Raw genomic sequence first — 12,273 nt, 5'->3', positions numbered from 1 at the left:
TGCAGCAGACTGCATGGCGGTAGGATATGCAGGAAGTCATTCCGGAATTTGGAGCGGAAATGCCCGTGGAAATTGTTTGGAAACCGACAGGACAAGAAAACCAGAACCCCTTCATGTACTTAAACAGTAAGCAGTACTAATCGCGTTCTGTTATTCTGAATTGTTACTGATAGCAATCTAGTGCATACACGGGTTAAATGTAGCAGAGCTTAAGCAGATATTTTGTAACAGATTAGTTACTTCACATGAGTCGGGCAAATTTCTTACATCTTTGAAGCAATATGATTATATGTAAAAAAGAACTTAGCTGAATTAATATTTTAATAATGTAATAAAGTATTACGACATTTAAAATTGTTAACGAATGTCCATTCAGGTCCATCAAGATTACTACATCAAGCTATTACGAACCTTCATTACATTTTTATAATAAATGATGTTCTCATTTTAAAGCCAGACTATCCATAACATATTGCATGTTAATGTACAAATGGCTGTCGAAAAAATACGTGAAATGGAGAAAGCGAACAGTGCTGATTGCTGTCGGCTAAGTGTAAAAAGGGCAGTAAGCTTTGCAGCATGGTCGCACTCACTCCGGGTATTTGAGGAGTTACGGCTAAAATTCCCGCCTACGATAAGCCCCACGTGACAACTCGCCGATCTCACGTGCAATTACCTGGCCTCAGAACCAAAACGAAAGGTTTACCATTTAAAAACTTATTATTAAAGCATGGTGCGCAAAGCTAAGTACGGGAAATGTAAAGGAATCCGTCTAATTTTGTTTTGAAAACGTCGTTTTTCACAAAGGTCCCCGCCCAAATGTTGTATTTGCTCAGAGATATAATTAGCTAGCCAGCTAGCTGCTGTAATACTCCGGTGTATTAATAATTAACGTTGTTTATTCTTCACCCGTGTATTGTATATAGAAAATACCAAGTCGGCTACTTTATTTTATTAGAACCGATTTTCAAAAATGAATCCTAACACGTGGAACATAAAAGAGATTTTAAGCATTCCGCCCGCATCTGGGTAAGTAGTCCTAAACATACATATTTAAATATCATTTAAAATACCCTAATATCTTACCTGTAATAAATAAATTATATGAAGCAATTTTCAGATACTATTGCTGTATTTACTATGACGGGTGCTTTGAAAAGGCAGCATGCTGAATAACGGGGACTAAGTAGGTTTCATAGGTATTAGGACGTAGAGGTCACGTGTTTAACCTATTCCTGAGGTCTGTCGGTGAGTACAGTGCTGTATAGTTTGGTGACCATATACAGCAGTGATGTTATTTGGGTCTTATTGTCAATCACTGTTCTCACAGGGTTCCTCAGAAGTTATCCAGTGTAATCCCTGCTGCCAGCGATTACTCCAGCCTGACAGACTCCCAGTTTCTCTTTGGATCACAGTTCTGGCCCGATCAGTCGCAGGGCTTGTCCGTAGAGATGAGTTTCCCATCCAGAACCTCACAGCAGAACTCAGAGGTTTTCCAGTGTCCCGTTCCTTGGGTTTTTCTGGCCAGTGTGCATTGTTTTTGCCTTATTTTGCAGGTGCTTTTGTTTGGTTATTTTATGGCAGGCACGTAGCCAGCTGGCAAAATCACGTGTTTGAATCATAATCTGCTGAGGGTCCCTCCCCCTTACATCTGCACTGTCATTCGAGGGAGTTTTGTCAGTAGGGTTGCCAGACACCCCATGAAATTTATTTCGGGTTACAGGCCTGGTGGAGGGAAGTTTGAGAAGCATAAACATTATTAGACTAATAGTTATTGCTAAACACCATCTGTTTGTGCTGTTTGACACTTACATGCTTCTAGGTTAATGAATGTAGAGTTTCTACAAGCTATCAGATCAAGCCATACCTGTTTGGGGGAGATTCTCAGGACAAAACCAAAGTGCCGACTCTCACAGATAGTACAAACAAAGGGATACTGGAGATGTTTGAGGCAGATAAGAGGAAAGCAAAAGAGAGGGATGAGAGGTAAAACTAAACTTAGCTTTGATCTAGATTTGTGGTGTCCGAAAGGTTCAGGAGGGCTTATATCTTTAAATTTGAGATTGTTCTTGTTTATTGGATTTTTTGTAGTACTCCTTTTGAATCGCTAATAAGGAATATATCAAGTGTCAAAGCAGTAACTGAATATTAAACTGACTTTTGACAAACTTCAATACATTGATGTCTTTAATTTGTTTGAACTTTTGGATGCATGTGATTTTGTTCACTGAAAAACAAATTTCATTTGATCCTGTTTTTTTTTTTAGCATGTTGGCAGACCGTGTACTTCAACTGGGAAACACTATGGAAAATGTAAGTGCTGTAGGGCAGCAAAACAGAAAGAATTTTCTTCACATATGTGAAACTCCGTTTCACATATGTCCTCACCGCCCTGAAACAACAACCAGAAAGCCCTGTGGCTTGTGAGGGTTTCAGCTTGATGCAACACATGTTCTTTGGAAGAAACTTAATGGGTTGCTTCTGTTTTTTTTCTCAGATGAAGCTTACTCTTCATAGCATTGATGGAAGCATAGAATCTGCCAAGAGAGTTATTCTAGAGCATTTAGATAGTCTGACAACAACAAGTAGGTTTCACTGGAAGACTTGATCCATGATGGTGTACAAAATCTGTTTTTGGTGATGTAAGAAATACTCCATGCGTACTGGAATGTTTCACTCTTAGGTGTGTAGCTTTTCTACTGATTTACTGACAGACATCAATTCATCCATTCATCAACCCTTCTTCTGGCTCCTGCCCGGCCTGGGGTTGTGGGATGGAATCAGACATTCTCTCTCAAAATATTAATTTTTTATCCCCATAATAGAGGGGTGAATGGGCGGGACATTCAAAATTATTCACTTGTTGCTATTTGAAAAGTAGATTTTCTTTGCTTGGTAAATAAGTGAACATCAAGGTTCATTGCTTGGGTACTGCCTTCCTGCTCCCTGCCTCCTATTGATAACTCGGTCTCTCAGCAATGACTTGTTCTGTCCAGTAGGTGGTGCTATTGTGCTGGTTGACCAGTTGTAAAAGTAAGGTTTCTGCAAAATTAAGTCTCAGTTCTGCAGTATGTGTAGTTCTCACATTTTAACTGCAATGATGCAGCAAGAACATAAGTGACGCATAAGATAGAGCAGTGGGGGATGGGTCAATATACAGACAATGGTGATAGCTCTCCCTGATGTGTCCAACCTTCAACCTAAATAACAGATCATGTTGGGCTCTTTGCTTTAGTTCAAGACCATGCAACAATGGTGCAAAAGAGTGTGGTGTCACCTCTGGAATCATTTCTTAATGAACTGGCCTCCCTGGCACAAAAGCTCAGAGACGTGGAGGACAGAGAGACAAAGGTGTGTAGATTCTAACAGGCAAGCTGAAAAAGTCTGTGGAAATAACTACCAGTGGGGTGTTGCTGCTATTGGTCTACACAAGGCCTGTTATAAAGGTCTAGATTGGAAATCTTGGGGGAGAGGGAACATGGTGCTGTCCGAGCCGGGTTAGAAGGGTAATGTTTCTGAAGGAAGATAAACCTGCATTTTAGAAGATTCTTGCTGTGTTAAATTACTTTTGTTAACGTGTTCATGAAAGTTAGTCAACCAACATAGATATGTCACTTCAAGAAATAATTCTTATTATATTCGTCCTGTGGTACCAAAGAATTCCAGGTGGGAGAAGAAATTACATTTAAAAAAAAATCAAGATTATCAGCATTCCACTTAAATTAGGATACTGTATGAATCATTGATAGTCAAGAAGAATAATGAACAATGAATCTAATTCACTTAAAGGAGGAAAGCGTGGGAACAGAAACATCAAACTGTCCATTTACTGTGTTAGGGTGACACAAAAATCAGTGTGCAGTAAAGTATGTTTAAATGTGTTTTGTGTCCCAGATCAGTGTGGAGGTGAGTGCCCTGCATTCTTCTGTGGAGATCCTCCATCGTGACCTAGAGAGCCTGAGAGCAGAGCATGGCAAAGAACAGTGCATGATGGGAGACATCCTATCGCAACTCTGCACCCTGGTCTCCTCTCACAGGCTTGCAGAGCAGGTGACAGACAGAGCAATGCAGACCTCACCCTGCCCGTTTGAAAATGTAGTAACGAAGAAGACCAAGTACCAGGAGGGTATGCGTTTCTGGGGTCCTGAACCATTTGCTCTGGGGGATATGGAAGACCCAGAGAAGGTGTCAAAAGCTGTCGAGGCAGAGATACCCACAGAGTGTTTGGCCAACACGTTGGCAGTTGGGGCAAGCAAGGAACCCTTGCAGAAATTCTACTGTACCCGTTCTGCCAGTGCACAAAGGAAGAACAAGCACAGGTCCGGCAGTATCCCGAGATGTTGTAAGGAGAATGCCCCCCCAAGTGAAAAGAAGAGTCCACAGGGCTTTAGCTGCAAGGATGAACAAGCAGGTGTCCACAAGATGGGACGTGGACATATAAAGGCAAACAGACCTAAGCGAGCCCTGAGGAGAAGCCCCAGAGCCACCCCTTCTGAGACAGAAATGACATGGACTCTGCCTACCACACAGCCTGTGGGCCTGTGCCAAGGTGCTGGCGAGGGGGGTGTTCAGCCGAAAAAAGGGAACGCGGTACAAGGCCATGCTGGGTACTCAATGGCGACGGCAACTTGGGTCACAGGAAAACCACACACTCTACAGACATCACCGCAAAATAAAGGTCTCTGGCAGCTGTTTAGCATCAGCGATGATTCTGATTGATTTAGGTGGAGATCTGATATTCAATCTCAATACGAGTCACCAGTTAGACAGTGATTGTTACAGTCTCAGTACTTAATACTTATTGACGCCACTATGTGTTGCTTCTGTATACACTCAGAAATGTACTGGTAAGGTTTTTAGCTCTCTGCTGGTAAAAGTTGCAGAATTAAGTATGTTAAGTATAAAGTGTGCAAACAATACAAAAATGTGGCCACAGTTACTACAAATCTAATGGAAAATGTCATTTATTGGTATTAAAAATTAATCTTTAAAAGACAGAAATTGTTTCTCAGTCTCGGTTTCTGAAATTCCCAAAATTTTACATAGGAACACTAAAGTTTACCACTGAACAGTAAGGTTTTATTAAAACATTACAATCAGTGAGGACATAAGGCTGATTTATACTTTTGTGGTGGCTCTGAGGCTAGGGATCTGTGCCAGCAACTGGATGGTCACTGGTTCCAATCCTGAGAATGTCAGGTGATCCTACTCTGTTGAGCCCTTGAGCAAGGCCCTTAACTTGCAGTTGCTTTGTACTGGGTATGATGTTAATCTACATCCAGCCATGCAAAGCAGTCCCCAAACTTACAGGAAAATTTTGTGTTGGTGGCAGGATTGGCAATTCAATCACCAGAAAAAAAAAGTTACTTTCACTTTGGTTCTCATCCCTGAGGTGGTTTGTTGTGTGGTGGGTGCAGCAATGTGCTGTTAGAACAGGCTGCTTCCCTCTACACTGTCAATAGGATGTAGGTATGGCGTAGACCCAACGCCATAGCCTACCTCATAGTCACACTGGTGCTGGTGTGGAGACTGAGAACATGGCATAAGCTCTGTTTAGGCTCAACACCGAAGTATAAATCAACATTTACAAGATGCACATCTTGCCTAACAGGTGCACTGGATTTCTTTAAACGTCAAAACAAACTAGCAAAGAAAAGCAAAGTTTTGTTATAGGCTTCCAAAATCATGTTTGTGAAATCACAGATAACTTTATAAAAGCAATCCTTAATAGTGAGTGTTAGTAGAGAACAGCGTTTGTGTGTGCGTGTATAAATACATGAACACGTATAACTATGAAACGAGAACTAACTTCTTTTTTGTTAATACTTCATTTTAGGTTAATCCACCATTATGACCATTGATTATCAGTGGCTCCTATGTTGCGGTGGCCAAACTAGAATGGATGCAGAAGGTTTTCAAGACGTAGATATGAAAAATTAGATAGGAGTCTTGACTATAAATGTTCCTTAAAAAAACTTAAGAATGTACACCATGCAATTACTCAACTGTATAGTATCAGCCATATCCTCTTAGGGGAACATTTCTCTTTTCATAACCTGCACTTAAATGAAAAAGCTAATGGGCAGAGTTTATGTCCAATGAAGTTTTGCTAAATCTGTATTATTCAAGTGAAGATTTTTGTGACATGAAAGGTTATTTTTCAGCTAAATCAAAGATTGGTAAAAATGATTCTTTTGCGAGTTTAAAAAATTGAAAATATTTGATTTTAAAGCCGCAATGGCAGGATAAAAACAGTATTATATCAACCTTACTCATTAAACTCAGTAAACTTTTATCAGCACTGAATTTGAAGTTCTGTCAAGAAGACATTCTCTCATTTGTGAAATATTACTTTCTTCATTTCTGAGACCTCTGGGCCAAGGACAAACTAGACATCAACAAGATGTGCCTACATTATAAGGGCACTTTCATCATTGAGATTAATCACTAGAACTAAAATTTGTGAGCAAAGATTTTTTTTCCAAGCATGTTTTACACAAAACAGCATAATAATTTAATTGTCCCCTCAGTCAACAGTACATTTTAAATTGCCAAAATTGGGCAGCCCAGTCCATGTACATGTATAGCCAGTTCTACCTAAAAAAGTCTTTGCAAAGAAATCTTGAGGGTGCAGTGTGGGATTCACTGCAACCAGAAATCCTTATGCTGCTTTCACAATGAGGAATCCAGTGAATGGACCTCCATAAAAAATCATGACTTTTAACACTAAACTACCATTAACTACATTATGCAGCACTGAGCAATGAGTGTTAGTAACGTAACAAACCTCTAAATCCGGTACAAGTACTCATTGCATGCCATGTACTCTTGCTGCTTCCATGCTCTGATGAATGATGGATGGATGGATACGTTAAGCTAATGGGTGCACAGAGCCAAAGCAATGTCGATTGTCCAGATGGATGTTGCACACGGTGCCAGCTTTGGTATAACAAGGGCGCCTTTATGCTAGTTCAGATTGACTCTTAGGTGCATCACTCATCTGAAGCATCCGAGGGTGGGGCCACAAGATTGCGAGGGTTGAGGTTGGCCACCAGGCACACGTCATAGTTGTCGTGCATCAGGACACGCCGTGCCACCATAGTCCACACTTTCTCCCATGGATCGAGTTCTATGATGTCCTTGATGATGGCGTCATGCCGATCTAAGAGGAAAGGTTTGGAATACTGTCTGACCAAAGCTTCAGCAACCTCAGCACTAAGGGCTGTATTAGACTTGACTAAAGTAAATATTTCCCTATTTCACTGTACACTCTGTACGATATCAAACTTCCCCAAAATGTAGATTTCCAGCACTAAAACTGAACATCATAAGAACAGAAGAAATTTACAAACGAGAGGAGGCCATTCGGCCCGTTAAGCTCATTTGGGGAAAATTTAACTAATAGCTCAGAGTTGTTTAAATCTTATCTAGCTCTGATTTAAAGGAACCCAGGGTTTTAGTTTGCACTACACTAGCAGGGAGACTATTCCATACTCTAACTACACGCTGTGTAAAGAAGTGCTTCCTCAAATCTATTTTAAAATGTTCTATTGCTAATTTCCACCTATGGCCTCGAGTTCTAATGTTTAAACTAATATTGAGGTAACTATTTGGCTGAACAGCATCCAAACCTGTTAGAATCTTATATACCTGGATCATGTCCCCCCCTTAGTCTCCTTTGCTCGAGGCTAAACAGATTCAACTCAGCTAACCTCCTCATAAGACATTCCTCTAAAACCAGGAATCATTCTCGTAGCCCTACATTGCACCCTTTCCAAGGCAGTAAAGTCCTTTTTAAAGTATGATGACCAAACCTACACACAATATTCTAAGTGGGGTTTTACCAAGGGATTGTACAATTCTATAATTGTAGCATCACCTCCCTTGACTTAAACTGCACACACTTAGAGATGTAACCCAACATCCTATTTGGGCATCAAGACCTTGTGACATTGACCTTTATGACACTGGAGAATTGTTTATTTTGAACTGAGCTAATACAATTATAATTTATCATTTAAAAAATCTAATCCCATGTATAGACATGCATTTTATGTCTTTCGTTGATACTTATCAAGTTGATTATTAGTAAAATCTTGTTCCACAGCAGGTGAAATGATCAATATTTAGTCTGCAGCACTGGGGTGTTAGACTATCAAGGATATGCTCACAATGGAGGTGGTGCCTGGGGTCATGTGGTGATTGTATGGCACGGTGCTTACCAGCCCCCCTGTAAAAGCCACACACGTAGAGTTTGCCTCCTGCAGCCCCTGCATTGGATGCCCCACTGCGCAGGGAGAGGAGCGGATAGGGCAGCCGGGGTCCCTCCCTCCAGAAGCCCCCATCTGGGTTGTAAATCTCCACGACATCAAGGCAGCGGCGTGATTGTCCACGGTCAGCTCCTTCACAGCCAATGCCCCCTACAGGGGCAACAGCACAATAGGGGTTGGTTGTCATTCAGGTGTTCTTGCCAGAGAAACTGGGGGTGGTGTGCGACTCAGTGAGCTAGGATTCTCTAGCCTGTGATTGGAAGATCGCTGTTTCAAATCCCTCTGTCAGCAGATTGATGTTACCATCAGGCCCCTGAGCAAAACCCTTAATCCCCCCCAACTGCTCCAGAGACTTTCTGACCCTACTAAATCAATTGTGCGTCACTCTGGGTAACAACATATGATCAATAAATAAAATGTAGAAGCTGTAGGACCTAGATGTCTTTCTCAAAGCTAAAGCCATGGCAAAAAAGATTGTGATTCTGGAGAGGGATCAAACCCCTCAGTTATTGATATCTAACGACCCGTTTTCAGAGTGAACTGTAAAATAGGATTGAACTTCATTGATAGATGGGGGAAATTTCTTTGTCCAATAGCACAGAAAGAAATACAACAATGAATAAAGTACGTAGGAAATAAATACAGCAAGATAACGTATGTAAAAAGATGATAAATATGCAAGGGAAAAGGCACTAAATCAATAAATAAACAAGCAAAACCATGCAACGCGGTGTACCACTATGGTGAAATAGTACAAAAAAAGATGTGCAAATGGAAGTTGGCTAATGGAATATACACAAGCTGTATATCTTCATGCAAAACACTTCAAAATAATCTTCACTCTGTTAAGTTCAGACGTTTATCACTGTAGCCCCCAGTCCTCCTCCTCACCCAGTACGTAAATCTCCCCGTTCAGCACCACCGCGCTGCAGCGGTACTTGGAGAACTTCATGGACCCACGCTCCTCCCACTTGTTTGCCTCGGGGTCATACTGGAACATACGATTGCTCAAGCGGTCGGGCTCGTCATCCGGCCTGTCACACTGCAGGGACAGGACCGGAACGGGGCAGTGACGGGGATAACCAGGTGTGGAACAGGAAGGGGGTTGGGGGGGCTTGATTAGGGTCTGAATAGAGTCAGCCTTGAATGCAGATTCATCTCAATAATGTTTCAATGGATCTATAGTTATGCTCCAAAAATCTGTGTACTTATTTCTCAGCACAGTTAAAAGCACAGATTCTAAATTAACGAACACATTTAAACAAAGCTGGAAAAACATGCACACAATATAATACACAATATGATTCCATATCATTGCTTCATTTTATATTCATCTTATATAATTCATGTTACAGTTAATTATAGAACTTCTGATTTGATATAAGCAATTATGAAGCCTGGAATTGGCATTAACAAATGAAATTAACCGGGTTTCATCTAATTTACCCAAAGGATTGATATTTTTCATTCAGATAATAAAAGTTCAAATCAGGTACCACAGATATAACTAAATAAACCGAGTGTTCCATTTCAAGCCATTACCTGTGGTGTCCTGCCTCCCAGTACATAAAGACAGCCTTTCAAGCTGACAACACAGTGACACGCCAATGGCATTGGCAGTGGGGCGGAGTTTCTCCAGGGCCCGCCTTTCAGGGACCAGCGCTCCACGCTATTGGTTATGAGGTAGTGGTTCTTCAGCTTCATCTGGCCCCCCAACAGGTAGAGAGTGTCACCCAAAGTGCCAAGAGCGTACATATCCCGATACTCCACTGAGCAGAGCTTCTCCCAGGTGCCCTGTGCCGATGCCTTGTACCTGCGATGGCAAGTAAATGTGACAGTGGGTGTAATTACTTCATTCATTCATTGAATTGTTTAGACCTTCGTTGTCCAAGTATCTCTAACCATGAGCGATTGTGACAATTCACTATCAGCATGATTGTCTCATAAGCAAGTCCATTCCTGAATTGGACACTAATTCATCCGAATTGGTCCTTTTGTTGCCTTCATTACTTGTCGCTGTCACCTTCTCGCTCAGTATGTCGGTCACACCTCCTGTCTGCCGGGGCGCTCACTCTTACCTGCAGATATCCACGGTTCTGTTCTTCTGCCGGGCCATTCTGCGGGCCCCTGCCTCCCCAGCCACCACAATCTGGTTGTCCTCAGTCACCACGCCGGCGCACACACAGCCCAGCACTTCGCCGTAGCGGGGAGAGGTGATGAAGAGGGTGCGCCCAGTGCTGGCGGCGTAGCAGAAGCTGTAGTCGCAGTAGCTGCCCTGCCGTGACCTGATGCCCTGGCCGTCATTTCCAATACAGAGCAGCACGTCAGTGGTCTCCATGCCGTATCGCAGCTTCAGACGCCGCGGTGCCGCGGCAGGATGCTGCCGGGCCGCCTCCAGGGCCTGCTCCACCATCTCCAGGCACTCAGCATCCCCCAGCAGCACCGTGCTCCTCCGCCTTGCCTCTCGCAGGAAGTCGGGTGCCACTAGAGGGAGCCGCACGCGGCGCAGAAGCTCAGCGAGGTGCGTGGCCCTCTCTGCCCGCCGGTGGTCCACCCAGCGCAGCACCATGTCCAGGATGCTCTCCTCGCGTGTGATGTTGAGGTCATCTGAGCCGACCAGTGGCAGCAGCTGGTGCGCCTCCAGCTCCATCACCTCCTCTTGCAGGCAGACCTCGGCAAAGTGTTGCCGCAGATAACGCTGCGCCAGATCAGCCAGCTCCTCAGCGCCCAGCTCCCGCGCATAGTAATACACACCCAGGCAGTTGGAGGCGTCCATGTGGTCGATCATATGCTGCTGGCACTGCTTGAACACATCGTCCATCTGCAGCAGGAAGGCGGCGGTGGAGACGCCCTGCACGTTGGTGTTGGTGAGGGGCAGCTCTGCCAGGTACATGTAGTCGAGCAGGAGGCCCAGGCTCTCGGCGGGTGTGTCCCTCAGCACCACCTCACGCTGGCTGCACTCGCTCAAGCCGCAGGTGAACATGACCCGGAAGTAGGGGCTGAAGGCACACAGGACCACACGATGGCAAGGGAAATAGACATCTTCGACCACCAGGACCACATCGGTCAGCTCGCCCATCTCGCGCATCGTCCACAGCTGCTCCAGAAGCGCCAGGCCGTGCTTGTTTTTGGGATCCATGGCTCACGGCAGCAAAAAAAATACTCAAAAATCTGAAATAAACAAAATAAACAATTGAGCACATTCTCTACACAGCTCGGTCACCTAATGAGATCGGCTCCTCTTTAGGGAAATCTAAAACCAGGTCAAATTGAGGTCACTTTATGGTTTATTATAAACATCCCCAACTTCACCGATCATTAAGAACTGCCTGTAGAGAAGCAACTGTCTGATCTCTTCTGTTTTCTACACTTAATATCTAACAGCTTTTTCACTGTCAATGTGCTAGAATGTAAACAAATAATTTATGATCCAAATGTCACTAACGTATGCCTGAAGGACATACCAGTCTTGCAAGTTGTTTAGACCAAGCAATACAGAATTTCCTATTTTGAGGCCTGCAAGAGAACAAGGTCAGTGTAAGACTGTCAGCAAATCTAGCGACACAAAAAGAGTATTTTAGTAACGTTATGTCATCGTTAGCTTCTCAATGCTTTATTTAGTTCTTGATGGGGGTCTGATCTCAGTGGCCCCTTTAACGAATGCCAGACAAAGCCCCCAAACAAAGCATGGAACTGAAGTGTCCCTCTGTGTTAGGAGCTGGTCCAGGCAATTCAGGGGAGGTGAATCCTGGCACGTTCTATGTTAAAGTAAGAGGCATAAGAACATAAAGTATGGCACTACAAGCATGCTTCAGTGAGGTGAGCGGGACATAAAGCATACCCTACCAGCCTTTCCTTTGTTTTCGTGGTCATTCAGTCTTTGTTGGACGAAGGAGGCATCGCATTTATTTACGTACGGCAATGGAGCAATGGAGAACAGCGCTTAAAACTTTCCTGACGCATCGCAGACTGTTTACAGTCATTAGCCAGCTCTTAGTTGCAG

At 43.3% G+C, this 12,273-nt stretch overlaps 2 protein-coding genes across 9 annotated transcripts; one reads left to right on the top strand and one right to left on the bottom strand.

Annotated features, from left to right (window-relative positions):
* Positions 1-13: 13 nt before the first annotated feature.
* On the top strand, positions 14-4,945 carry LOC125747158 (interactor of HORMAD1 protein 1). 5 transcript variants are annotated; one of them, XM_049022012.1, is made up of 8 exons: positions 654-700; positions 959-1,029; positions 1,331-1,556; positions 1,823-1,986; positions 2,268-2,313; positions 2,498-2,585; positions 3,236-3,351; positions 3,895-4,945. In XM_049022012.1, the coding sequence occupies exons 2-8, from the start codon at positions 974-976 to the stop codon at positions 4,717-4,719; spliced, it is 1,521 nt and encodes a 506-aa protein (XP_048877969.1). In that variant the 5' UTR covers positions 654-700; positions 959-973; the 3' UTR covers positions 4,720-4,945. The 5 variants fall into 5 exon arrangements, 4 of the variants coding, with proteins under 4 accessions (XP_048877968.1, XP_048877970.1, XP_048877971.1 ...); XM_049022011.1 differs by lacking the exons at positions 654-700; positions 959-1,029 and adding an exon at positions 14-126; XM_049022013.1 differs by lacking the exons at positions 654-700; positions 959-1,029 and adding an exon at positions 14-126 and having other exon boundaries at positions 1,331-1,490; positions 3,895-4,943.
* Positions 4,946-5,057: 112 nt separating this feature from the next.
* On the bottom strand, positions 5,058-12,272 carry kbtbd12 (kelch repeat and BTB (POZ) domain containing 12). Of its 4 annotated transcripts, none has more exons than XM_049022009.1 (7): positions 12,112-12,272; positions 11,735-11,786; positions 10,349-11,441; positions 9,813-10,083; positions 9,162-9,312; positions 8,223-8,420; positions 5,058-7,162 (listed from the first exon to the last, which is right to left on the bottom strand). In XM_049022009.1, the coding sequence occupies exons 3-7, from the start codon at positions 11,407-11,409 to the stop codon at positions 6,993-6,995; spliced, it is 1,851 nt and encodes a 616-aa protein (XP_048877966.1). In that variant the 5' UTR covers positions 11,410-11,441; positions 11,735-11,786; positions 12,112-12,272; the 3' UTR covers positions 5,058-6,992. The 4 variants fall into 4 exon arrangements, with proteins under 4 accessions (XP_048877966.1, XP_048877964.1, XP_048877967.1 ...); XM_049022007.1 differs by having other exon boundaries at positions 12,117-12,272; XM_049022010.1 differs by lacking the exon at positions 11,735-11,786.
* Between the last annotated feature and the right edge of the window lies 1 nt (position 12,273).

The sequence above is a fragment of the Brienomyrus brachyistius genome, chromosome 8 (genome assembly GCF_023856365.1).
Source record: "Brienomyrus brachyistius isolate T26 chromosome 8, BBRACH_0.4, whole genome shotgun sequence".
Classification (NCBI taxonomy): Eukaryota; Metazoa; Chordata; class Actinopteri; order Osteoglossiformes; family Mormyridae; genus Brienomyrus; species Brienomyrus brachyistius.
Note: the sequence above shows the minus strand (reverse complement) of the source record. Positions and strands in the feature narration are given on the sequence as shown.

What these genes read in the sequence shown, in the direction of transcription:
- LOC125747158 (XM_049022011.1), top strand. Translation starts at nt 14, where the DNA reads ATGGCGGTAGGATATGCAGGAAGTCATTCCGGAATTTGGAGCGGAAAT. An exon ending in TGGGAAACACTATGGAAAAT is followed by an intron (nt 2,314 to 2,497) that starts GTAAGTGCTGTA and finishes TTTTTTTCTCAG; the next exon opens with ATGAAGCTTACTCTTCATAG. An exon ending in AGATAGTCTGACAACAACAA is followed by an intron (nt 2,586 to 3,235) that starts GTAGGTTTCACT and finishes TCTTTGCTTTAG; the next exon opens with TTCAAGACCATGCAACAATG.
- kbtbd12 (XM_049022009.1), bottom strand. Translation starts at nt 11,409, where the DNA reads ATGGATCCCAAAAACAAGCACGGCCTGGCGCTTCTGGAGCAGCTGTGG. An exon ending in AGAACCGTGGATATCTGCAG is followed by an intron (nt 10,084 to 10,348) that starts GTAAGAGTGAGC and finishes TTGCCATCGCAG; the next exon opens with GTACAAGGCATCGGCACAGG. An exon ending in CGGGGAGATTTACGTACTGG is followed by an intron (nt 8,421 to 9,161) that starts GTGAGGAGGAGG and finishes TTGCCCCTGTAG; the next exon opens with GGGGCATTGGCTGTGAAGGA.